Here is a 27,649-nt window from a genome sequence, read left to right on the forward strand (position 1 = left end):
CACCCATGCGGAAGGACTGTGCGCAGAATTGAAAGAAGTGGCTTTGAAGTTACCTATTACAAGAAGTCAGGCTTTTTTCAAATGTCTGCATCTACCAGAGGAGATTTTAGGGATGTCTTTTACAAGAAGTTCATGTTAATTTCATTGCCTCTTTGAAATCTTGCTTGCAAATTAAGATCCCAAACCTTAATTAACAAATAATCATGTCATTTCTTTCTGGTACACGAAGCTTGGCTGAAATGCAAAGAGTTTAGAACCTTAAAGAAGTGCATGAATTGTAGTAGAGTAAATACTTCTGCTTTGTCCACTAGGAGTGTTGAAGGAATGACGTTTTAAAAAGCATGGAAAGTCACTATCCTCACAGTTGAAATTTCAACAGATGCTTTATAATTTTTCTGGCTTTCCTATTACAATAATAATTTCAGGAGCCAAAGTGCAGTTTTCTTATCAGAGGCCCTTTATTAGAATAGCCAGTTATGGGTGGAGTAGAAGTTCAGCACAACTGGTGGTCTAGTTCGCTTAATCACCATTATATGCAAAACATTAGCAGCACAAAAGTCCTTGGAGAATGGAGAACACGGGACAGTAGAGAAAAAACTGTAGGTAATTGAAAACCATTTTTCTAGGAGTTTTATCACTTGACCATAGAATTTGTTTCAAACTATAACTCAATTTGGAACCTTAGTGTTGATTAAAGAAGTATACTTTTTTAAAGATGTTTTGTGGTATCCACTATACTGGAACATAAAGTGTCGCCTAAATGGAATGATTTCTGCCAAAGAAATTGCAACTAAGAGCTTCTGTACATTCTCCTATTTTTAAATGGCAGTAGTGATTTCACCCTGTCAATAGGGTGTCAGATTGTGTGTTACCATTCATTGCCTTCCTAAAGGAAGGATTGCAGGTGCATGCCCAGAGTGCAGAGGCTCCTAGGGAAGCTTGATGAGGCCAGCTGTGTTGAATTAGGCGTTTTCTTCAGTGTAGTTTGAAAGGGTTGTAGTCTGGGAGAAATTACACTAGAAACCATTCCTCCCTTATAGGCAGAAGGAAAACACTACCCAGAAAGGTTTATTTTGCAGGCTCCAAACCCTGCCAATGCAAATCCAGCCTTTGAGTCTGGTTTGCTTATAAACAAGGCTTCAAGAGGGCTTTTGACTGCTGCTTTAAAAAAAAAAGGGGGGGGGGAGTAAAAAGGGCTGTGATTTTATTCTCATGTTTGTTTTGACTGCAGACTGGAAATACCAGGCTTACCAGTTATTGCAGCCCAATCTGGTAGGATTTTCAGGTTCCATTCTGCTACCAGTGCACTGATGGTTCTAACAGATTAAATAGGACCGAATGGTTTAACCTCAGTAGTCTGAGGAAACACGTCCTGCCCTTGGATCAACTTTGCAGTCAGTAGTAGCAGACTAATTCTGTGCAGAGCTGTGTGTGTGTGGAAAGAAATATATTGCCAGATTCCCTTCTCTTGTGCCACCATGATGGTGGCAGTAACTCTGGCTCCTTGCCAAGTATTTGTGGCTACCAGGTATGTTTGTTGATAACACTGCCCTCAGTTACTGTCTCCTCAAACTGCAGTGACACACCCGTCTGGGCCATGTGGAATAGAGTACGATGTAGTGATTATTCAGCATTCTCTTGGGCAGGGAGTATAAACGCTTTCTGTAGTAAGTATTTTCAACAAAACTTGGACAACATTAGAGTGGTTTGAAAATTTGATTCGACTGCGCCTAGTATTATAAAATATGTGAGATAAAAGTTTGTGTTTCTCAGACTCATTTGTTAATCTAGCAGAGACTAGAGTCATATTTACTATCTCCTTTGGGATATCAGATATTGGAAGACACTGTTAAATGTCCTCTCATCTGGCAGTGTTCCTGTGGCATTGTGATTTCTTGCCACGGGAGCCAGTCTTGCTGGTGCTGGTGCCAATTTCTGACATTGCTGGTGTAGAAAGACTGTGAAGTACAGCTCATGGGACATTTGCGCCATGCTACTCTGCTTTTTATGCTGTGGCATAATTTTGTTGAGGGCTCTTTTTGTGTAGTGTTTTGTTGAAGGTTTTATGGCCTAATCTTGCATGTACATCTGAATGAACATAACACCACTTTACATTGTTAGAACAGAGGCTAGGCTATAAATATTTTTACAATACATTTTCCCAGATGTCTTTCACCCCCCACCCCCCTTTTTTGTCCTTTCTTGCTTTCTGGAAAGGGCAGTGACAGATGGAAAACTCTTCCCCATGTGTCCTCGGTCCATTACAGGGTACTGTTTTGAAGAGTTTTCTGTGTCTTCCTTTATAACGGGCTATTATCAAGGTTCCCACTATTCCGAAGTTCTCTCAAAGGATTTATTGACAGAGCTAAAAAGGCGTGAGTATCTGTTTGCATTATGCAGTGATGTATCATCTTTTGACCTGTAAGCCCTGAAAGCCCTACCGGCTTCATTTATTGCATGATGAGGATTATTTTATTCAAAATTTAAAAATCGCTATTGATATGAATTGAATACTAATTCCAGGAGCAGACTTTTTTAAACATGTCTAGATACCTTGGAATGTTAATTTAAGTATTTCTTTATTTTACTGAGCAGACATGAGAGGAATTTGCTGAGTGCTGGTGGGATTATACCAAATACAAAATTGCAAATTACAATTTCTAGAGAAATTCTTGTTGGAAATCTGAGGCGCACAATAATAATATTTGTGAGAAGACACATTCTTCATTTTCCATGAAAGCAGCTTTAACTGTTCAACAGAGGTATACGGTTTCCATCCTTTACACGTAGGGAGAGATTGAAGGTAATTTGGATTCCTAAGTACTGTTACAATCAAAAAGTACTGCAAACGTCTTCTCTATTTGAAATCCTTAAAAGTTGCCAGATGTTATTAATTTTTTTAAACAAGAAGTTTCACAAAGAGCCATTAGTTTAAATATTGTAGTAAGTGTACTAATCTGATGTTCCTCCATTTACACCAATCACATGCCTAATGAATTTCACTTAAGATGCTGAACATACTTTCTGTATTGACCTTTTAGTCAGGTCTCATGGCATCCATTCAGCATTCTAATATCTGGTCTGAAAACAGGTACTTTTAGACTGTCCCCCTTAGAATTTTAAGTTGAAAGCTTATTGGAAACATTTCTAATGATTTTAGACTTTGTAAGTCCAGATTCAGTAGGAGGGAGAAGGTGTAAATCAAACTAAGTTGGTTCTTTTTACCTTTGAACTAGTTCTTTTATTTTGTCAGCTGATCTCTAGTATCTTTGCAAATCGTATATCTTCTGTGATTTTTTGGAATGATTGAATAGAAGGAGGAAAGGGGAGACAAGAGGCTTATTCAGGATTTCACAACAGAGCCATTTGCCATCCTCATGTATATGCTGAGAGGGACTTTACTGTTGTTACAGCATCTGGACTGCAGATTATTCAGCCACAGACAGTTCCAACAAAAATTAAAATCAAAGCACTCCATGTAGCTTGTCCTCTAACATGCCGAGGAGTTAGTAAGAAGACAAGAATGTTCTTAGTATGACTCTCATTATTTCTAAAAACGTTTAGCCCTAAGTGAGAACACCCAAATAAAAAAAAAAACGCTATGTGTTTTGCTTTGTTCTGCACATGTTTTATCTTTTCTACCTGAGGACCCATTTTTCCTCATTTTTTCCAAAATGGGTGTTTTGATTAGCATGCATTATGTCCTGCCCATAAGAAACAGCTGAAATGTATAACTGTGAGAATTCAACCAATAGTATATTTAAGCACCAGTTTCAAATATGGGCACAAGGATTCCCTTTGTTGCCATTAAAAGGGAGTATAAACTTTACCAAATGTTGAAAGCAAATCTAGCTTTTGAAAGGCTGCGCTATGACCAGCAGTAACTGTGTGTGTCGTCCCTGGAACCGTGAAAGAGCCATTACCTCATCCTCTGCTGCCAGCTCTGCCTGCCCTTAAACATTCTGGGCACACGTCTCCCTCCCGCTGCTACGTGCCAGGAATCGGTAACTGGTTTGCTCTAACAATGCCTGGGTCCGTGCTCAGGATACAGTTGGTTATTAGAAAATGACCCTATGAATGGAGGAATCTGACTGGGTGAGCAGCTCCCAGACCACCATCTGATATGACTCTGGATGCCAGAATTTTAATTCCTTCCTCCCCCCGCCCCCAAATCTCAAGTGACCAAATTTTGAGGGTGAAAAATGTGACCAGCTGCCTTTGCAGGCATAGAGAGGACAGTTTGAATAGGGGGTTGGGAAGGCTGCACAGGAACCCTTGGAAGAAGAGTTAAGGAAAAGAGAAGGGGGCACCGACTCTTTCCTCCTGTTTAACAGTTCAGATCTATCTACTGAACTGGGGTTTGGCGGATCTGTAAATGAAGGATCTGGAGATTCTTTTAAGCAGTATTTTTGCATTGCCAATTTAAAAGGGATCCCTTTTAAAGTAAACGTGATTGTCAGTGTTTCCCATTTGCAGTCAGCAGAGTTGCAGAAATTGAAGCTGAAGTGCTTCTGTTACGTGTAACTGGGGTGAGGGTGTGGAAAGAGAATTTAGGGCAGGGACGGTAGGAAACGTTGACAGGGACTGTTCCTCAATTTCAAGGACGTAGTCATCTTAATGTCTCATTCCTGACTACAGTTGCATAAACATGAAAGCAATACTAAGCCCTGGAAAATAGTTCTGAGAGAGCTGACGGGTTTTTCATGTAACTTGTCTCAAAGTGGAGTATATTTTGGTCTGCTGGCAGCTACAAACTCTTTTCCGTACTGTTTGAGCAATGCAGGGATGCAGTGGGGTCAGGGGAAGTGAGAAAATCCTCATAGAGTGTTTTGGTCCATTTATTTAACTAAAATATTTCCTTCTTTCTTGCGAGGAAGGAAGGAGCAGGGGAAAAAAAAAAGCAGGCTGTCCACTGCCAAGAGATGGAATAATGAGGAGCTACAAAATTTGCTGTAGCATGATGACTCAGGATTGTTTTTACTAGCTAGGACATGTCCAGCTACTGCATTGCAACTGCTTGGGGTGTGCCTTATGGTTCTCTTCGCTGTGCTAACTGCTTTGTTCCTCAAGGCTGATGCTTCTCATATGGAAAAATCCTATTTCCGAAATAGCTTTAAACTCTATTTTTCCTCCTTTATTAGAATAACCCAGATTTTCTGCTTGGACCCTTTAGCTGCCTTTTATACACTTTTTACGGTTTTGTAGTCAGCTCTGATTCAGGTGATAATTTTCAGACAAGCCTAAACATTCAGTAGCAGTAATAATGTTTAATGTATAATTTCCTAGCACTTTACTAGGAAACGGTCACATAAAGAAACCAATCGATCAGATAGAAAGTAATGGTAGAACTGTTCAGGTCAGTTACCCAGTTTTGTGAAAACAGAACAGAGTTTCCTCTCTTTATTTTGCTCCCCCACCAAGTAGAACTGGGCACTGAGATCACTTCCTAGTAAATTCTTTTGTTAGTGACAGGAGTATAAATTAACTTTCATTGAATGGAGATTACTCCAAGTAATTTGGTGTAATTGCAAGTAAGCTGTAACCTTCACATCTGTGGTGGCAGTTTTTTGGTTTGGTCTTGAATGAACCTGAGAAGATTAACATATCATAATTTAGTGGAGAGAAGTCTTCCCCACTGTGGGGGAAACTGTAGGGCTCCTGCCCAAATAATGTAAATAACTATCTCCCTGTTTCCACGAGATGCAGAGAAGCTGTGAGAAACGTGCTGTTTCTTGGCTTATTTTCCTGACCCAGAGACTCTTTCTTGTAATTACCAGAAGATGCAATTTACACCTAGTTTTTCTTTCTCTTCATTAAACAGCTGTGTAATATGAGGAAGACACAGATCAGGCTTCCCAGTCAGTTTCTCTTAATTTTTTTCCTTTAAGTGCCTTTCTTGCGTTGCTACATAGTTGAGTGAACTCTGACAAGTTGGCACTAGTTTTGGTAGTATTTTAAGGATATTGGGTTTTTTCTTCTTTCCCAGAAGATTTAAAATAGGCATAGTGATTCTCTTAGCTTCATTGCGGCAGCAGTAGGATATTCAGCAAAAGTGAAGGAAGAAGTACAGCTGTAGAAACAAAATTTAGCTGTCTGCCAAACTAAGGAGAATGTTCAACTAGCTTGTTATTGCCAACTTGGCTATTTAAAAATATTTAACTTCTTAAATGATTCTAAGAAAAGTCTTAGATTCTTGCTATGAAAAAAGCCATCCCTGGATTTTAATGTTAAACTAATGCTTAGTTTTGCGACATCTGTAAATATTTTCAAAATGGGATCTCTAGTATCAAAGGCAAGGAAGATTATTTTCTTTTAACAGAGGGCTGGCATCATAGCTGCATTAAATTCTCCACCCCCAACATGAAAAGATTTCTTTGGCAGCAGCCTGTTTGTGAACTGTTTCTGTTTGCGAGGTTGACAGCCTCTAAGAAATGTTTGTAGTTCTGGTTTGCTTGTTTTCTAGATTCTCTCAGCTTAAGATCCTTTCAGTGCCTAAACGTAGACGAGAAACCGACAAGCATAGGTGTGCCTTCAGAAATACTGATGTTCTTTCTAGATGTTTCACCAAGCTTCTCATTTTCAGTCAGGCTAGCTTTATCCCCCTTGTCTCAGACGGCTGTAAGAACAGTGTTTGTGGTTATTTACATTGTGTGAATAAATCCCTAGTTTACCTCAAAAGATACTTTTGGCATTGCTGGGTATTGGAAATCCAGACTTGGGCAAGCTGCTTTCTGTGCTTAGTTGTTCATAAATGCTTCCATTTTGCAGCTTTGTTATTGTCTGAGCATCTAAAAGGAAATACAGAGATTTAATGTGGTTTTGGATGCTTGTGAGCTTTACGTGTTTAGCAAGTCAGAAATAGGGAAGGCTTTATACACCTTTGTACTGTGGTTTTGTTGAATGTTTCTTTTTGAGGTAGTGCTTGCTATTCTCTTTTCCTGTTGGCCAGTGTGGACATAGGCACTTCATCCACACTGTGGCTTGGTTAGTACAATTGATTGTGCAGCTACGGGGGGAGCTTGACTGGATTTAAACAAACCAAACCAAAACCAAAACAACCACCACAAAAAAAAAAAAAAACACCAAAAAAACCCACAAGCACAAAACAACAAAACCCCTTTTTCTCCTAGTTCCTTTGTCAGGAAGTCCTAAACCAGCAATAGGAATGAGAGAAGAGACTGATGCCAGTGCTGGCACTGCCACTGAAGTGCTCATCTGACTACAGCACTCAGGGTTAATGTGTTTGTTTTGCAGTAAGACTGGCTGTACCAGTAAGTCTGGTAGATAACAGTAAATGCTAAGTTTGTGCTGATCTCTTTCTTACCATCCAGAATCCGACTAAAAGTTTTTCTTCTACCAAATTCACTTTTCAAATTCACTGCAGTGTTTTTGCAAAAACAGTATTTCCTATAATTTTAAAGATAACATTTTGAACATCTAGGTGATACAAAGCCTTATTTCCCAAGTACCACTAACCTTTGGAATCCGGTGTTACTTTATGTCCAACACAGCATAAGGTGGTGTATTTCTAACCGTGTTTCCTTTTGTGACTTAAACAGCAATCTGTGTGTCTGTCCCTACACTACCTGTTGGGTTGTGTGAGCACAGCTGTTGACAGCTTTGCTGTGAACTGACTTGGGAAGTCAAGTCAGCAGATGCTGTTACCCTCCCCTCTTTGAAGGAGGATCTGTTTCTGACCATGGCTTTCCTGCTTTCTCAAACTCTGGCAGGTCTTGAGCACCTCTGAAAACAGAACTCAAGCAGAGGAAATGTCAAACCAGGGACTGGAATTGTGTGATTTTGACAGTCCTTATTTAGTAACTCACAGAGATTTAGGGCTGGTTTTTATCATTGGCAATCCAGATTTTCTGCAGCAGGTAGTTGGTGATTATCTTTGCGGGTTGATGGTATTCTCACCTGGTGTAAATGATTGTAATAACATGTATCCTAAAGTTGTCTGTCAGCAGTTCCTCCGACCAGGTCAAAGGTAATTGAGGCAAATAGTGACACATTCAGAATTATAGATGTCTGGATCACTGCTCTCCTTACTAATTTGCTCATGACAATAGAAATATTAGGAATGCAGTGTTTAGAAAGATGCTGTGCTTCTTATATACATATGTAGGTTTTAGTTTAATTAAAAAAATACTCTTTTTTTTATTCTGTATATTCCTAACTTGGATAAGGGACACTTCTCTCAGGAATGTACCAACTTTGATATTATTACCCTATTTATTGTTCTTATTTTCTCTTCTACCCCATATTCCAAAGGCGAGCTCATTCTTAGGAGAGCCTCGTACATCACTTAGATTAGCAAAACTCCTAAACATACAGACCTTTTTGTGACTTTTCCAGATTCAACCTGCATAGCTGTTAAAGGAAAAAAAACAACTCCTCCTCAGCTTTACAAGCTATTAACCTGCAACAAACCACCACTCTAGTGAGATCTACACAAATGTCAGCAAGTTATATGAACTTCAACTGAATTTACGTTTTCAGTACTGCATGTAGAACTTGCTGAGTAAATAAGCCATCTCCTTCTAGTTAGTATTATGCCTAGGAAGGAAAGGCGTAATACTGACTAGAGGAAACAGCAGTGATGTGTGGGGATTTACTATTGTCTTGGCTTTTGAGGGAATGGGGTTTTAGGGGTGTTGGGGTTTGGGGGTTTTTTGCTCTTTGTTTTTTTAACTGTTATCTCTGTGTGATTTTGTGCTCTTCATTCCTGGAATTTGCTTCCTCTTAAAGATGTCAGTTTCCAAAAATTGCTGCAGGATCCAACCTGTCTTCAGAAACACACAAAGACAACATTTCGACTGGATATGACCAGTACTTTCTAAGAAGCGTGCTTATTAAAATATACTGGTTTGATCTGTTATTTTGGAGTTTGCATTACTTTCTCCATTGATGTTTTTCCCCTAAAAGTTGCTTTAAACCATCCTAAAGGTCTTGTTATTAACCAGTTTCTGGCAAATTCCTTAGCCCTTTATGCAACATCTGAGAATCTTACGTGAATATGTTTTTGTATATCTCTCTGTGTTAGTTGGTGGGTTTTTGTCTTCCTTTCAGTAGATTCCTTTTGATTTGTTTTGGTTGGGGTTTTTTTTGAGATAGAAGACCTTTTTAAGCTTTATTTTTGAACCAATCCTGTAAATATCAAAAGTTCTCTAAATGTGTATATCATCAGCTATGTAAGGTGCTAACTTTAGAGGGTATATTTTGGTATTAGTTAATGTATTCAAATCTGGAAAGAAATGCTCTGCTTATGCAGCTTCCACAATTGCTATTTATAGACTTCTCATCTTCCCTGTTATTGGTAGGCATAATTAACAAGCCATCACTGGGAATTTTCCTAATCACAAAAGGCTCTTAATTGTAAGCACAAAATGGTTTACACTCAATTCTGAGTCTGCAGAAATCAGGATAACTGATGTCAGGTGTCCTATCTCATGTTAAATCCATGACCCTTTCATGTCCCACACCCTTCTGCATCCAGTCATACACTTTAGGAAAATCAGGGTTTGGTGAAAAAGAAAGTTCGTCCTATTTAAAACAGCTGGTTTGGCCAGCAGTAGAATCCCTATTTGCTTGCATTGTCTTTTAAAACCTGCTCTCCCAGAAACCCTGTCAGCTACCTGGTATTTTTTGCCTTTCATTGGGAAGGAGCAAGTGAGTTTCCAGTAGTTTGCTGATAGTCAACACCACAACCTACATGTCCTCTTGGTGCATTTAAGAGGCAAATCCTTCATACTTAGTAATATTTGAAATTTGTGATGGTTGGGGATGACTTAAATTTCCATGAACCTGTTTAGTTCTTCAATTTCTCTGAATTTAGAAAGAGGGAAAATATTGCTTGTGTTTAAAGACAGAGAGGGAAGGCGCCCTTGTGTCCAGTTTTTCTCTTAACCTATTATTAGCTTTACTTTTTAAGTAAAATTTCATTGGAAGTACAGCACTTCAGAATGCTCTTACAAAGTCACTGTTTTCTATTAAGTACTTTTCCTGTTGAATAAGATAATGTCACACCTGGTGTGGGGGTGGGAGGGAGCCTACAACAGCAATAAACCCCCCTGAATCTCCCTAGCTTGCAAGGTGATTAAAAAAAAAAAAAAGGGGGGGGGGGGGGGGGGGGAGATTGTTCTTCCAATAAGCTGTTTCATAAAATTTAGTTCATCTTAAATTCCGTGTCTTGGTCAAGAGTATTGAATGAATTCAAGGTTTCAGATCATCAAAAATAGAAATATGAAGAAAATTTTGTTGGCAAGCTAGACTTCCAGTACAGAAACCAAAATCAGCATTTATGAGCTGAATGGTAAGCTAGGGAGATACCCGTTGGATAAGAAAATTTTTCTTCCTCTGATATTTAATACCCACATCTAGCCACAGAAACTTATGTTATTTAGAACTTTATTTGTGCACATTCCCATATAACCCGTAACCTTCAGGGTTCTCCTGTGAGCCAAATAGTATTCATTTTGGTAATAGGAAAACTGAAAACATTGTAGGCTGCCTTGCTCAATGAGTGATACCCTAACAACTACAGAGTGGTACTAGCTGCCTCTGGCTACTTGTCTTTTATGCCATCCTTTAGAATGCACTCTTACTGTGGACTGTCATTACTTGGGGTGAGGTACCAAAAGGCCACCTGAAGCTATAGGTTCTGTCATTAAGAACAATTATCCTGCTAATGCTTGCTCTAAGAAATCCTTCATCCCTGTGGTAGTGATGACTATCGGAACCTTCAAAGAAAGATCAAGGTAACATTACAAAAAGTTACAGTTCTCGTCTCAACAGGTAGTAGAAATTCTCTAGAGAAGCCCTTTAATTCCCGAGTTCTTTATTTTTAGCAGTAGCTCTGTACCGGCTTAGTCTGGGTGCTTGGCTGTTGGCTGGGGTCAAACCCACAAGTAGCTCTTCAGTTGAGGTCAGTCATATTCTCTAGGTTCACAGTTGTTTTTCTATAACAGAGTAACAGAGTTAACCACTTTTAGAGGACAGATTTCAAAATGACATGACTCAAATTTATTGATCTCTACTTGGCAAATTCAGTGGGTAGGGCCATGAATTAGAAGAAATAAAGTTTCTTCACTGTGGAAATTACTCTTACAGGTTTGTTACTCTGAAGTTTATGTCACTGCTACTACAATTTGATTTATCAAATAGGGAAAGAGTAGTCTTCATTCTTACAGTTCAGAGTTTTCAGGTAGTATTGTCATGTTATTACAGTTCAGACTTTACATTGCTTCCACGTTACAGCTTTTGTAACAAATTGGACTACTTTCAAATAATCCTAGACTGCAAAACTTCCTGATGCTTCACTTCAGCATGAAGAAAGTATCCACGGGAAAAGAGCTTTTGGCTTCCAGTATATTGCTAAATGGATTTTTAAGTCTGTTTTGGAGACTTACCTAGCCTGTTTTGAAGTGTATTTCAATAAAGTGATTCCGTATTGCTGAACCAGAAGCAGAGCTTCTTATGTGAAAAACCAGACCCTGGCTTATGTAAAATTATACAGCTACATAGGAACTGAGGCAAAATAAATCATGTGTCACCTTTTAAATGTTCAGGCTTATGGGGGTGGTAAGAATTCAAGTTGTGGTTTAGTACAATAGGTAACGATCCAGCATTTTCTATATCTCAAGTAAAGGTGATCTTTGGATCAAGTTGTGCTTTTTGATTGTGTTCTTTGTTTTGTGTTTTGACAATTGCTGGAGAGGAACTTTCCTGGGTTTGTATCACTCTGTGATTTTATGGACAAACATAGCTCACTAACAAGGGGGATGGAGAAAACTATTCCTGTTTTTGCTGGATGCTGTGAATTTAAATTCAGAAAGATTAAGAATTCTGAAACACAACGCAGAAGCATATGAACGTAGCAGTTACATTGCTTACAAGAAAAAGAGTACTTTTTGAGTATGGAGGAGATTCATTTTAAAAGATTGTATTTAGAAAATGACTGTATGTGTAATCTTATTTCAGATGAAAAGAGCCACAAAGCCTGATGCGAGAAATTGAGATTTGAGAACTCCCTTTTGATTAAATTATGTATATATTCCTCTGATCTATCTAACTCTTAATAGGGTATGAAGTTTATAATAGTGTAATGTAAAAGGGTAGGAGACCTGAATGGTGATGTATTTAGTAATGTTATTTGCCATTAAAAACCCTGAGGAAGGGTTATGGTTGTATGATCAACCTGCTATGAAAATAGTTCATCACCTTGTCCTTTGACGTGCTGCAAATCATTCACTTTTACAGGTGGACATTATATTATAATTCCTTACAAAAGAAAGATGATGATGGAATTACTGGTTCTGTAAAGATATCCCTTTATTATCTTTAAAAGAAATTATGGTTGTCTGTTGTATCACACTGCTGGAAGATGCAGTGCACATTACGTGCTGTAAGGGGAATTTTACATCACTTTAAAAAATAAGAAGCGTTTGCCTCTATAAACAGTAGATTTTATTGCCAGAAACCAATTCCATCCCCAACCCACCTCCCCAGCACACACTTCTTAATATGTTAAAATGAGTAGCTTTGGCTTGCTTTGTGTTGAGATCTGAAAATGGCTACAGCTAAATCTGGAGGTGATGTATAAAGAGATGTAAAATATTGCAGAAACTATGAAGGTGCTTGTCTGAGGGAGGGAAATCTGGGGCAATGGGTGTGTTAAAGGACAAGGAAAAAAAATCTAAATTAGATGGGAGCTCCACTGTTTTTAATTGCTTCTTTTTGCATGACTGACTATTTTTTTTCCCCTTGTTTTTTGTATTCTCAGCTTGCAAGTTATACCTCTTCAGATGGTTTTGTTCAATAAGTTTAACTTTTGACAGCAGTGGGGTGGGAGGTCAGGGGCGTTCTTTGCTACTTGTTTTTCATCGGCAGCTTTTTAGTTCAGTTTCTGGAAGGTACAGCTCTCCCAGCAACAGGAGCGTTTAGTAGCTGATGTTGGGCTTGTCTTTTGCATTGACAAGTGTTTTGACTTTCATGCCTGAAGCTGCTTGCATATAAAGCTTCTCTTTGGAAGGGTTACGGAGCATGTGTAATAACATGCAAAAAAGTGTTTCAAAGCTAGTAAGCTATTAACAGTGAACAGTATGTTCTGCGGGATGGTTACATTTATCCTGAAACTATACTAGCCCATACTAGTAGTATGTTAGTCAAAAGCGATTGGCAAAATTGTTGTAAAATTTTAACCAGATGCCTTCAGGTCCAATGGAAGAAAATCAATAGTTTTGCATTCTCATTTCTCCTCAGAAAACCTGAAAAAGGAGTCCAGTACCTAATTGAGCGAGGTTTTGTGCCAGACACTCCAGTTGGCGTTGCTCACTTTCTCCTGCAAAGGAAAGGTCTCAGCAGACAGATGATTGGAGAATTTCTGGGAAATCGACAAAAACAGTTCAACCGGGATGTATTAGAGTGAGTATTGTGTGTGGGGAGGAGGTAAGCATATTTTAATGTTCAAGTAAGACATTTCATCAAGCTAGAGGTAGTATTGGTCTCTGAATGTTCTGTGCTTATCTCTGGATCTTTTTCTGAAGGAGGGGGAAACCAGACTCTAAGGGTTAAGAAAGAAAACATGCACATGAGCACATATTTATTTCTTTGCTTTCCAGCTAAGTTACTGTTTCTGTTATTGATCCAGCAAGATACTTACAAGGATCTGTATTCCCTGTAGTCATGTACATTTACTCTAAATTTATGTTTTAATTTCATTGGCATTAGAGTATGTTATTTCAAAGTCTTTTTCCTTCCTCAGGCTCTCCAATAATTTACTGAATGAAACAAAATAATATTATATGCAACATAAGGCTTCATCAGTAACAGAACATGAAAGTAATTATTACAGCCAAATGGCTCAGATGGTAGATAAACAGGGATTTCAGCGTGTACAGGCATATGCTGACAAGATCTATACAAACTGTTCTTTTCCAAAAGATTAGATAAACAAAAACTGTTTTAAAACCCAAAGAAGTTCAAAGCAGAAAATTAGACTTTTAGCAGCTTGGTCATAAATTTCTAAACCTTATATACAGAGTAGACTAAAAAAAGAAGTTGCTTTATTTTAAGAGGGTGTTCATTTAAAATAAGTATTCTTTGGGGGCTTTTTTTTTTTTTTTTTTAATCTGATATACTGACCTGTAAACAGGAATACATCTTAGTCCAGTTTTGTTCAAGGAATTGTATAAAAAATTTAGTCAGATGTTTAACAAAACTGGTGAGAATGAAAGCGAAAACCCCCACATCTTGCCCATTAAGGAAGACTAGGAAAAATTCTGACCACAGGTTTTAACCAGAGTATAATGAAAGCTGTACTGAAATTTGCTTTGGTCTACAGATGCAGTCTTTCTTGAGGACTGAATGTTGATACATAATATTGATACATCGCAAAAATGTTAAGGTTATGGTGTCATGATACAAAGCATCGGCCAACACCTTATGTTTTCTTTGCCTGTTTCTTATAGACTGCTCTCACTGGCTTCATACTGCAAAGATGTCGGTCATGTTCTCTACAGTCATTCTGATCTTACTGTTATGCTGTCAGAACTTATGTATCTCAAATTGCAAGCTTGAACACTGTGTTAATACAGCTAATGGCATGTGTACATAAGCCATAGACCTTTTTTTAGAGGTCTTCGCTTTCTTTCCTGTGCCTTGTTAAAGGCTGCCTTCTTATAGTACAATACCCAGCAGAAAGCAACGGATGAGCCTCTGTACCAAAGCATGCAGCCAGCCTTACAATACAGAGTAATAGAGTATGGCTGGATTTTGATGCCGTCCCTATTCAGCATGAGTCATTATTAGCTACTTGTAATGATCATCTGGATTTTGCAATTATGAGTCAGATTAGGGTGAAGACTATCCAAAGAGTGTATTTTCTAATTTTTTAAAACAAAACAGTACAGGTCCAGGACGAGATGATTTATAATCTTAGATGATGCATTTTGTGATCTTCAACAAATCGTTTGCCCTCACTGTCTCAAACAGACTAGCAGAATATGGGTAAGTAGAAGTATGTCTCTGCTAAGCCAGATGCTGTATCTGTGATGAGGTGAATTGTTAAGAGTAAGGTCATAATCACCTACCTACAACCCCACAACAATCCTTTTATTGAAATTAATCTATTCTTAAATAAGCTGTTTTCAGCTATGCTTTGGGGTGAGGAACACCCTGTAAGTGGTGCAGTTTTCTTGATAGTGTTCTGAACCTTGCCTGCCAATAGGAACAAGGTATTTCTTCTTAAGAAGAGACAATAGAATAGCATTTAATCTTAAATATCACATTTACAGATTGGAGGGAGATTTTGTCGAACTGGTAATAACTCCAGGTTGTTTCATAGAAAAGATATTTTAAAGAGATGATCCTTTTTCTGTTACACAGTTTAATTTCAAGTGACTTGCTTTGATTTGTGTTCACGTTTCCCAGGTCCTGTAAATTAGGATGTTTTGACTGTTTGGAATCTTCTTTTCACTGAAGCTCCACTTCACTGGAGCTTAGAAAATATTCAAGAGAGTAGCCTAAATTTTTGACCAAGAGCTGCATTCTGGGCCTACTGTAGTTGCTACCTTGTGGTAGGTCAAGTGTAAAGGCCTTGTTTGGGTGGCATGGGGCTGCCATAGCTGGCATTGATGTTGTTGCCCTGGCCGACGTTTGGGGCACATCAGACACGCTTCCCGAAGCACTGCTGTTCTGTAGTGAGCCTCAGCTTTCTCTCTCTGCGTGACCAAGGAGTTCTTGATGTGATAGAGATGTAGCTGAGGATCTGACCTTCTACTGTGTCTTGACTTTGCATTGGAAAACAACAGTACAGTCACTCAAAGAAGAAAGAATAGAATAAAACCATCATAAAGAACACTGTTAAAAGTGAGAGGGAAAGCATGACATCCTGTTGCTCTGTACAGGACTCCATCATTTCAGTCCATTACACTACACAGTTATGTGCAAGAGTACAGGAAAGTGGTGCAGTAGAGAACCAAGGCAGTTGTAGCTGCACTGACCCAGCAAATGGTATGTTCCACTCTTCTTGCCTAAATTTTGTGGAGAGGTGGTAAGCAGGGGATAGTTCCCAGGAAGAAGTTTCAATTATCTGCCGACCTAGAAGTGGTGAAGCCTAGCTGCTTCTTGCATTTACCTGCCTGGGACATGTAATTGTAATAGTGAAGATGTGGTCATTCAGCACAGGCTTATTCACCCAGAGTACGTACGTGCTCCAAGTTCTCCTGCAGTGACTAAAGTCCATTTAATCATGTTCTCTTTATCACTGTGATCATGATATTATTATCAAGGATTATAATTTTGTTAACTATTGTGAACTATTGTTAACAAAAACTAAACAAGCGTGTCTGATCTTACTTTCATGTTTTGATTTGCTGTAATGACCTAGCTAAAATAACTTGTTCCCTTTTTTGTCATTACATAGCCACTAGAAAAGTTTTGTTTACTATTTTCAAATATTTGTAGAAAAGTACTGATTCCAGTTAAGGACATTGACCATGGTGGTATATGTGCTGTCTCCGTAGTTCATATAAAAGATTGTTTAAGACCCCTCCCCATTATGTTGTTGGCCAGCATGTTTCTGGAGGCCCTTAATTGCTCTAATTACTTCATTTTGACTCCAGCTTGTCTGCACATGTGCTTTACACCTTTGAAGGAGAAAAGAGCTTTTGGAAGGGTTACAGAACTTACAATAGGTGGGAAGACCGTGAACATTATTGCAGAACTGATAATAGGGTTTTAGGTGTGGATTGGAAAGGGCGTGAGAAATGCCAAGCCTGTTTGTTTCCTTGCGCTTCTGCATAAAGGAAAAAACATTCAAGGCAAAGTGAATAAATTGCTTTGGTATTAATCTATGTTAGCTACAATGTTACTAGAAGAAAAATGTGAGCTACTCTATCATTGTATAGCTATACATTTAAGAAAAGTCTTTTAAAACTGGATTGTGCTTTCTTTCTGTGGTTTCTGCATTACAGTGCTGTTACTTGCAGTGATTCTTGTCTGGTTATTTAAAAACTAAAAGCTAAGTTTAAAGAAAGGAAATTTATAAGCTCTGATTTTAGAGTAGTCTTTAAACAAAGTATTAGAATGACATAGTTCACACTGTTGATTATATTAAACTGGTTCCTTTTTTATTTTTTGTCAGCACTGTATTTTCAGAGCAAGAAAGTAATTATTTCTCCATAAATGTTAACTGAAAGACATGGCAAATGATGGGGAGATGAGAATTACAGTAATAGTAAGAGAATATCCACACAAGATTATTTTTTTTTCTCCGTATGTAAGAACATTCCTAGACACAGAGCCATTTGGTACAGATTATTGTGCTTGCTGCAGGCTGTTTGAGATATAATATTTTGAGCAGTATAAACTATTTATTATTATTATAGGCATTGTAATCATGGATTGGCCTGGAAGCACAAACCCAATAATTATTCTTAGCAATGGTATGTCACTTACATTGCTCAGACATTTGTCATTCCAGCAGCTCTTCTGTTAAAAAAAAATAAGGGCCTGCTTACATGTACACATTCTCATTGATCCATTATTTGCAATCCTTCCTTCACAGCTTACCTGCAATTATTGCAATTGCTGCTGAATGTTTCAAAAAGACTCCATGAATCTCTACAAGAGATGGAAAATTGAAAGGGTTTTTTGGTCTCGAAATCTTACCTTTGGTACTGTGTTGATAGAAATTAAAAGACACAATGGCAATATTTTTTTATCCTAGCTGTGTCGTGGATGAGATGGACTTCTCAACAATGGAACTGGATGAAGCACTCAGGAAATTTCAGGCTCATATCCGTGTTCAAGGAGAAGCCCAGAAAGTAGAACGGCTCATTGAAGCTTTTAGGTAAGATGCTGAAATAAATTACTCAGTCACCAGAAACCTGCTGTTGTCTAACGATCAAACTGGAGAACTGGGGAAGTTGAGTATACCTAAGTTACTTCCCTGCTTATTTGCAGTGTCCTTGTGAGCTACATACAGTTTCAAATACAGCATGTCGTTTGTGGTGGTTTTGCTAAGTATGAAATAGGAAGTTTTATTTGCTGGTGCTGTTGATGTATGTCATTTGTATTAATGTAGCGAGGTTTCTCAATTAAAAGTTCTTTCTGGCATCAGTTGAAAAGATATTCAAGGGTTTTTGAATGTCTCTAACAATGTCTTTGGATATAATAGTTTATATGAGTGTAATTATAAGACCATTTACATTTTAATGTATGTATGCTCTCAACCTTTCATTAAGTATTTCAACAATAGTGGAATAAAGAGCATTAACTTATTAATACTAACACAAGCGTACTTCGTCCAGGGCAGGATGAGAAGTAAATCATCATGTGACATGTCATGGTAAGCTAAAATCAATGCTGTATTCTTACCTGGTGTCAGTGGTATTACTCACTGAAAAAAAAAGAAATACTGAAGTTAACGTAGCTCAGAGTCTGTACTAAGAAGTAAAGCTACAGTGGTAGTAAAAAGCAAAAGCCTTCCATATTCTAGGATTGGCTTATGAAAATATGTGGACGGAAAGCTAAATATATGTATGGAACGCAAATAATAGCTTGCTCAGCCTCTGGAATGTAGCAGTTGGTTTATTTGGTGGCATTAGAATAGTAATTCACAGCTCTGACAGCTTCCCCTCTTTGCTTTTTTACAGCCAACGGTACTGTATCTGCAATCCAGGTGTTGTGAGACAATTTAGAAATCCTGATACCATCTTCATTCTAGCTTTTGCCATCATACTGTTAAACACAGATATGTACAGCCCAAATGTGAAACCAGAACGCAAAATGAAGCTAGAAGATTTTGTCAAGAATCTAAGGGGTGAGCAAACTCTAATGATGAAGGTCATGAAAGCTTTTCCCTGTAACTGTCATTGGAGGGACACCGTGTATCTTCTGGGAAAAAGGCAAAATACAGGGCACTTGATTCTGATTTCACCTGACTTAAAACTACTGTCATTTTTACAGGCTTTAGTTATTTCTGGAATAGTGAAAACAGAATTAAGCATATAGTATTTTGTCATTTTTATCTTGTCTTTCTTGAGTGGATGTACTGTCAGGTCCTTTTATTCACATATATGTTATATATATTAAGGAACAGAAATCACTATGCCACGATGAGAACTTTTGGAAATAAACTAAAGATTTAAATTCTCTGTGGGGAAAAAAAGTCCCAACTCCAGAACCTCCTGAAAGGTACATGGCAAATAGCACAGAAATTTCATTTTGATTTCTTCATTGATATATTTTCTGATCAAGAAACTATTTGCCAGGCTATGGCACACCTAAGCTTGCAATTAGATTGCCAAAAAAATACGGATATTGTTTCAAATTTGTTTCTCAGATCTTTCTATCCTGGTTCTTTCTGGTGAAAAAGAACAGGTTTTCATGAAGCATCAGCTCAGCCAGTGCTCAGCTCTGCCTGACAGGAAGTAGTCACGGTAGAGCTGAGGAGGAAGATCATGCATGAGGAGATGATACCTCCTGTTGTTCCTGGGCACTCAAGGAAGAATGGATCGGACAGCATTTACCTCCTATTGCAGAAGAGCACTCAGATATTAGAGAAACAAAATGAGGCTGAAGTCCCCATCCCTTTTTTTCCTTTACGATAGTTTGTGCCCATAGGGAAAAAGCAGCTTTTACTATAGTTCCATTCCTATGTGTTTGTGCAAAGGCCAGGAAAATTGCCTGTTCAGTCATTGCAACCCTCTCCTCCTCCTCCCCCTGCTTTTAAGCACAAGAATAAATGCAACTTAGTGCACAGTCTCTCTTGGCAACAGTGGATGTAGCAGCATGGTAGCAGAATAGGCCCACTACTGCAGGCACCAGCAAGTGCTGATGTATTGTTTACCGGCCATTTTCTCAGTGATATCTAAAAGTGGGCTGAATGGCAGAAGGACAGCATCAAGTTGCTTAATGTGTAGAAACACATTGGTGCATCTCAGACGCGTGGCGGTTTGTATTCATGTGTGCATGTGGTACTTTCATTTTAATACTAGTAAAAACAAAATACTTGTGGTGTTCTGGAATTTCAGATCTTGAAAATGAAAGTCCTGTTTGGTGATTTTATTCCCTTAGATTTATATAAGACAGCAATGAACGATCTATGCTTAGCAGATGTTTTAGCTTAGCAAAATTTAAGTTAGTATTGAGATTTTATCATAAAGTCCACAAAGATTAAAAAAGGCCTGATATTCATTTCTTAGCATAATACTACACTTATATTTGTTGGATTAAATACAGTACATCCTCTCTGAGCTCCAGCCCAAATGCCAGCAATTTCTTATTATTGTAGGCATTTTTGTAACAGGCCACCTTGCCTGTAACTGTAAATGACTGGATTGCAAAGGGTGGTCTGTGGAAGACTTGCTGGTGTGGAACAGAACAGAGGCGGGTTTGCTTGCTTCTAGTTGCAAAGAAACTGTATTTTATCACAGTATTTTTTATGTGAGCAGTTGTTCCACTGGGTGACAAAATACTCTATTTTGGCTTCTGAATGGGAGATGAGAGTTTATTGCTTTAAAACCTGTTTAAAAAATAGACATGCATCTCCCTGTCCCCAGAAAATCCAGCTTTAAGTCACTTATTGAAATTGGACTCCTTCCACTCTATTAAAAATTCAGGATTAAGCATTCAAGACACTGTGGTATTTGTTAGAATACTGGCATGCCAATGATAATCACACAGTACCAAACAACAATCCTGTAAGTAGGCTGTTTTGTTGATTTGTTTTTCCAGAGTAAATGAATTGTTTTTGAAATGATACAGGAAATATTGGTTAAATTAATTTTACTGGATCTTCATAAGGTTCTCTTGTAGGAAATTATTTTATGAACAGTGCTGAGTAATACTGGGACAGAGGCAAAATGGAATGGTTCTTCTGCTTCCTCCCAGTGGTATACTCCTAGGAGGAGGTCATATGAAGATTTTAGTGTCTAAAGGGTTATTTAACTCATTTGAGCTTTGATGCCAAACAGGAAACTTAAAAGAAAAAAAAAAGAATTTACCTAGGAAATTAGCCTTTTTATGGCTTAATTTTAGATGAGAGTTTTAAAACAAAAAAACAAACCTGTGTAATTTCCATCAATGTCTTAGCGTATTGGGGGCAGCAAGCTCTTCGACAAAAATCAGTGCTTCAGTAATGAGTAACATAACTTCTGCTGCTTTGGTAAGGTAGGCACAAGAACAGCATAGGAGATGTTAGCTGACAGAGTACTGGCAGCTATAAAACAAAACAGCATAAACAAGTACACCAGCAGTCTTAGGCAACATTGGCGTTACTGTTAGCAGAGGAAACAAAGATTGCCCGTGTTTTTCTCCTCTCCTTGCTGAGAAGCCTACATTGCTGAGAAATGTTTGTTAGATCATTCAGAGCCAGACTGATAATAGAAACTGTTGGCTTCTGCAGGTGTGGATGATGGTGAGGATATCCCACGAGAAATGCTGATTGGGATTTATGAGCGAATCCGCAAACGGGAACTGAAGACAAATGAGGATCATGTATCCCAAGTCCAGAAGGTTGAAAAACTCATAGTAGGAAAGAAACCGGTAAGTTCACTTTGCACTGCCTGTCAGTTGCTGAGGAGGTGTAGGGCAATGTACAGTATAAAACAATATAGAAGTGTGTTGCTTAGAGGTGTAAATTGGTTGATAAATGGCAAAAGGCAGAAACTGTCAAAACAGTAATTTGCTGTAAGGTTGGTTTTAATTTTGGAGTATTCACAGTGCAGATGAATTTTGTTGTTGCAGTCTGGTATTCATGAGTGATGATGTTATGAGTCTTAAACTCTTTATGTAAAGCTTTACAATTCTGAAATTGCACTGAAATATCTGCATTTTAGGCAGTTTTCATGTTTGTTTCAAGAGAATGGAAGTGTTTTGTTAAAGTGATGCTGTAGAGATTTGTATTTCAACATTTATACCATCAGTTATGGCTCCATAATTTACAAGAGTAATAGAGAACTTCTGTTCACATCAGCGTCTTTCTCAGCTTTGCAGCTAGCTCTATGAACAGGTATTTGTAAGGGGAGATTGTGTCATTTTGTCTCCGAACTTATCTGGAAATCAGGTCCCAGGGATTCTGGTGCTGGGTTTGAGCATCCAAAGATACCTCTTGCTTTGTTGTGGGAAAAATCCTGAAATACTTTGCTATATAAATTAATCTTCAAAGCGTCTGTTGGAGAAGGAGAGAGAAAAGGAAGGCCACAGCATTTTTCCCTTTGTTTTAGGAGCTGAGTGAACACAGAGATATTAAGACCAATATTTTACGTGGTAACAATGGTATCTAATGTGGAGAGGGACAATGGATACTCAGCCTTCCTGAATTCAAGTCCCAGAGTCATCTTCTGAAAATCTTCATGTTAGTAGTCACAAAGGCAGCTCAGAACAAAGCCAAAAAAAGACTAGACTTGCATGTTTTTGAAGTCCTAAATCAGTTTTTTATCAGCTGTGGGGAACTTTACTGCAGCAGGGACTGATGGGTTGGGGGATTTTTTATTAAGAAAAAGAGCATGGATCTCAAGATTCTCCCTATTACTTTTAAAGAGCTTTGAATGGTAATCTCTTCTCAGACAAGCCTCAACGCGAGGAGGAGGGGAAGGGAATGAGGGACCACCAAAAAAAAGAAAAAATCTAATTTACTTCTGTTTCCCAGTAAGGAAATATTGAGGAGATCTCTTGGAAGAAGCAGAGGAAAGAGAAAGCAAAATTTCCTTAGTAAAAGCTTTTACATGTTTTTGAGGACAAGGGAAATAAATATTCTAAAGTCAGTATTTGACAGTCACTTGCGCTTTCATATGAAACTTATTTTCCGTAATTGGTTGGGGATTTAGGTTTATATATAGGCTTCTGTGGGAGATGGGGTTTTTTAATGGTTCTTTTTTTATTCAGGCATGTGGCAATTCAAAGCCTAAAACTAATCCTGACCTTGTAAATTAAATGGGATTAAGAAAACAATGCCCTCAGTAGAGTCCTAGGTTCAAGGATTCTTCTGTTGAGAGATTTTTTAACTGTGTGAAAGAAAATTTAGGAAACAGCCAACAGTCTTTATTGATAGAAATATTTGTTTTTACTTTATAGGCATTTAGTCATAGTAAGACGGTGACGTATTTACTTGCTATGATACAGTACTGTGTTTCTCTGAAGTTTAACGAACTTGTATATGTCTTTCTACTGTAGATTGGATCTCTGCATCATGGACTTGGTTGTGTAGGTATTTCTCTCATACTTCTTCAAAATTTATAGTCATTTTAACTGGCAGCATTTTCTTAAACTGGAAATAATGCATTCTATTACACTTTAACTTTTAAAAAAATTGGGCTTCTTTCAAGCAAAATTTTCCATTGTTGTAGTAATAACTCTCCAAAATATAAAGATTTTCTTAAAAATATATTTCCCAGAGACTGCTTAATTTATTGCCAAGAGTTTTCTAGACCTTTTTTAGTACACTTTTTATGCATTTCAAATGCTATTATCACTGTAGAAATTAGACAGCCAGTAAAGAATAAACAAACAAGTAAAATTACAGTTGCACCTCACCTTTCCATCCGGGCCCTGGTGTGTTTACTCTTTCTGGTCCATTTCAGCATTGAATGATACTCTAGAAAGATATTGCCAGTTAATTTAATAGTTCTCTTCTGAAAGATAGAAGAACATAGAAAATATTTATTCCAGATTTAAGTTATAGGCATATTCAATAATAATCCTAAAACTATTCTTCTAATGCAGTGTTCCACTTACTTTAGTTTCATGATAACATTATTGCTAGTAGTTTTGAACAAAGAAACCACTTCATAGCAGAGGAGTGCACCTAGTGCTCTGAATCTGATTACCTTATACAAATGTGGTCCTAATGATTTTTTTTTTTTTTCCTCAATTATAACTGCACTGTGCATTAGCATCTTCACTCAGGACAATCCAGAGAAGGAACTTTAAACTTTCATTTGTTTTTTCAGTCTTCTATTTCTTGCTTTTTCTGTGTAAACAGTTAAAATCATGCAAAGTTAGCTTCATATTTCTAGGTGAAGTACCTGTCATTGTTTCATGGATGCATGTCTAGCAGTACCACTGGACTGTAAAAACAAACTGAAAGATGTGACCTTTATAAAATACGATGGAAGGGAATCTTACCGGATCATCTATTGCTATGAGTGAAAGCATTGTCTGTAGTTAAATTTCAATACCAGAGCTCACTGTAGTTGTTTGCAAGTTCATAGGCTCAGTGACTACCCTTGGGTTTTGTTATCTCGCAAATCTCAGACTGCCATGTGCTGGGAAAACTGAGTCTGGAGGTAGGAGAGAATGAGAACATGCAACATTCATTCCTGCCGCTTTTCCTGAGAACCCATGTAAGCTGTTCCGTTACCAGAGTAGCCTGAAAATAGAAACCACTGATTTCTCCAGCATTCTTCACCACGCTGGCTCCTTTAGAACATGTCAGATTTTTTCTTAAATACCTTCTCCTTGCAAGTTCAGGAAGGGTAATTAAGCTAATGCCATAGATAAATTAAATGTTATCAGCATTTTATCTGTTATTAGTATAGTTATCATTGGATTTTGGGGAAAAACTGCAATCTAACCAAACAACTTGATAACCAACCAGGAGCAAGGGCAGATAGTGAATCCTAAAATCTTTTTCTCCTCCCCCCCCGGCTTATGTAGAGGAAGAAGCAGCATTAACAGTCTTGGACTGTTTTTCTTTGCCTAGTAAATCTCATAATTCCCATGCAGAATCAGGAATTATAAAGAAATATAATATATAAATGAAATATATGTCTAGTTAGCAACTAAGATTCTCTACTTCAAATTTTTAAAGTTTAAAGGATTTCTTTTAATATTCTTGACAAGATATCATCATTTGCATTTGAAAGAAATGAAGTCTCACTAGGTTGAAAACAGCAGCTTCGGAAATAGTTTCAGGAGACATTTCAAATAAGAAAATGGAAAATTATTCTTGGTTTTCTTGCTGGCATGAGAAAATAAGCCAGACTGAAAATTCATTTACTTTTTCTTGATGTCACCATTTCCTTGGTATTGGGGAATGAACAAATTGAATTAACTCAGTGGCTGACAAAACGTAATCTACAACATCAGTGTATTCATCTCACAAAAGCTAACATTGCTTTGCATCCTTTCTTCTAATAAAGATATGTAAAAATGCTCAGGAAAGCAAACATCCTTTGCTTTGAGCTCCCACTTGCTTAATCTAAAGTTCTTTCAAGGTTTTATCGTTTCACAAAGTAAAACTCTATCCCCAGTAAAACTTTGGCATCCATATGCAGGAATGCAAGCTGTTAGAGAATATTTTATATAAGAATTTTGATGAAGTTTGAATGTCATGCAAGTTTGTGGCATATAAATCTTCATTTTTCTGTTGTTGGTCCTTTGATGAAGAAGTCTAATGGGCTTAGAGGTGAAAATATTTGAAGTATTCAAAAAAAGACTCTGGGTATGAAAGGTGCTCTTTCTTGGCTAAATATTGCTATATTAACCATGAACTTTTGTATTATCGTAGGTCCTCTCTCTACCCCACCGGAGGCTTGTTTGCTACTGTAGGCTGTTTGAAGTTCCAGATCCAAATAAACCTCAGAAGCTTGGATTGCACCAGCGAGAAATATTTTTATTTAATGATCTTCTTGTGGTATGTACTTTCAGGTGGATAGACTTTTAGCGAGGTATTCAGAAATGCCTATCTCCATGAAATCAGTGGCAATTAAGAGCATTGAGCATTCCTAAAAATAAATATCGATTACCTGTTACTCTGTACTCCAGCAATCTTGGGATGATTAAGATTTAAATTTTCTTAATTTTCTTCATTATATAGAATTTGCTTTTAAACTGAAGCCTTTTATTGATTACTACACTCTATTGTAAGAAAGTACTTTGATGCAATAGCTTTTACTATAAAGAACAAAAATTATCTCCAATTTACCCATTTCCCTAATGGATAAATGGAGACATTCTTTATTCTGTGAATAATGAATTCAAGTTACTTGTGGAAAACCAAAATTACATACTACTTTATATTCCCCAGATGTTCTATGAACCAGACATGTTTATTCCTTGAAATAGGAATAGGATATGCTGAAATACATTTTACAGTTGACTTGACTTTTTAGCGTGCATTTAACTTGACCCAGTCTTTTGAAAAACAGACATACAAAACTAGTGACAGCTTGGAGTTATTTGGTTGATTTACCCTTAAAAATAGGAAAATTTCTTGTACTCCATTTGGAATGTATTTGGCTGTTACCTGAGAACTAAGAACTAAACTAAATATTTCACGTTTTGTTACGAAAAAGGCGTGCTTCAGATGCACAATTTTATTGTGTGTAGTTTTTACATACCTTCAGACCTTAAAACCAGGAAGTAAATAAAAAAACAATCCTTCTGATTGTGAGTATAACCTCCTAGTTGTAAATGTGAACTTGGGTATAAAATGATAGAACATTGTCGTCTTCGGATTGCAAGTTTTCTGTCGGTTTTTATTACTTACTCAGATGTCAGTAGTTTTATCAAACTGTTTTGGGAGTAATATAGACCAGATTTGTCAGTTCTAGTAAAATGCCATCGCCAAAAGTTAAAGTTAGAAAGAACTAGTAAAAATAAACCTCTTGGTCATAAAGAGAAAGAGTGGTTGCATTCACACTTTAGGAGAACCCCAAAATTGATGGTAAGTAGTAGTATGTTACTTCTATTGTAGCAAAAAGTAAAGGTTTCCACAGACTCAGCTTTTATTGAGATAGGTGCTGTTATTGAGATAGGTGCTGTACAAATCATAGGGAAAACAGGGCATCATTGGATGAGGTAGTGTAAGACAGTATTTGAAGGTGCACAGAAGCAAAGCAGGCTTGGAAGGTCACAGAGCACATAAGAATAAGGGCTAAGAATTAAACTTGTGTGGAGAGGTCCATGGGCATGTCCTGCCTGTAGTCAGACTGTAAGAAGAAAGTGTGGTAGCAGCTAAGTTTTTTAAAAAGGAAAATTTAAACATATTTACATTTTTTGCTAGCAGGTACAGTGCACAATATGATGCAGGTTTTTTTCTTTCTGGAATTTCAAGAAGTGGAGTTCTGGAGAATAGAGAACACAAAGGCTTTGTATCTGGATAAAATATTAAACCTTCTGGTTAAGAGATACCAGTGCAGTTGCATTAAAAATAAAAAAGGAAAAAATTACAAGTTCATCTTTTCTGGCAGATTGTCGCTTTCTTTGGCATAAAATGTTTTCTCGTATGCTAATTCTTAAGAACAATAATTTTCCACAAACACATATGTTAAAATGGATATTTAACTTTGTTTATGTGATAACTTTCAGGTGACCAAGATTTTTCAAAAGAAGAAGAACTCAGTCACATACAGTTTTCGACAGTCCTTTTCCCTCTATGGAATGCAAGTTCTTCTTTTTGAGAACCAGTGTAAGTCTTTCCTCTCTTTTTAGATGACCATTTTATTTATAAATAAAACAAAATAATAACTTGTGTGAGTGAAAAGGATGGACAGGACTTGATTCTGAATGTAGGAATAAAATTGCTCTGAATTTAACTTAGCCCTGAAGTTTAAACTGAGATGGTGTCAGCATAAGAAACAGCAAGACTGCTGTTAGATTTTTTTTTTTTTGGTTGTAGTCAGAAGCCAAATCTAGCCAAATG

The 27,649-nt window shown here is 37.5% G+C and overlaps 1 protein-coding gene across 15 annotated transcripts in view; it reads left to right on the plus strand.

The window, feature by feature from the left end:
- IQSEC1 (IQ motif and Sec7 domain ArfGEF 1) overlaps positions 1-27,649 on the plus strand; it is a 363,771-nt gene that overhangs the window by 318,355 nt on the left and 17,767 nt on the right. For all 15 annotated transcript variants that reach the window (XM_076345942.1, XM_076345928.1, XM_076345930.1 and 12 more), the window contains 7 exons: positions 13,261-13,422; positions 17,729-17,851; positions 18,657-18,823; positions 21,410-21,549; positions 23,179-23,208; positions 25,514-25,639; positions 27,316-27,415. In XM_076345942.1, coding sequence (XP_076202057.1) covers positions 13,261-13,422; positions 17,729-17,851; positions 18,657-18,823; positions 21,410-21,549; positions 23,179-23,208; positions 25,514-25,639; positions 27,316-27,415 — 848 coding nt within the window. The remainder of the gene's footprint in view (positions 1-13,260; positions 13,423-17,728; positions 17,852-18,656; positions 18,824-21,409; positions 21,550-23,178; positions 23,209-25,513; positions 25,640-27,315; positions 27,416-27,649) is intronic.

Source organism: Aptenodytes patagonicus, chromosome 8, assembly GCF_965638725.1.
Source record: "Aptenodytes patagonicus chromosome 8, bAptPat1.pri.cur, whole genome shotgun sequence".
Classification (NCBI taxonomy): domain Eukaryota; kingdom Metazoa; phylum Chordata; class Aves; order Sphenisciformes; family Spheniscidae; genus Aptenodytes; species Aptenodytes patagonicus.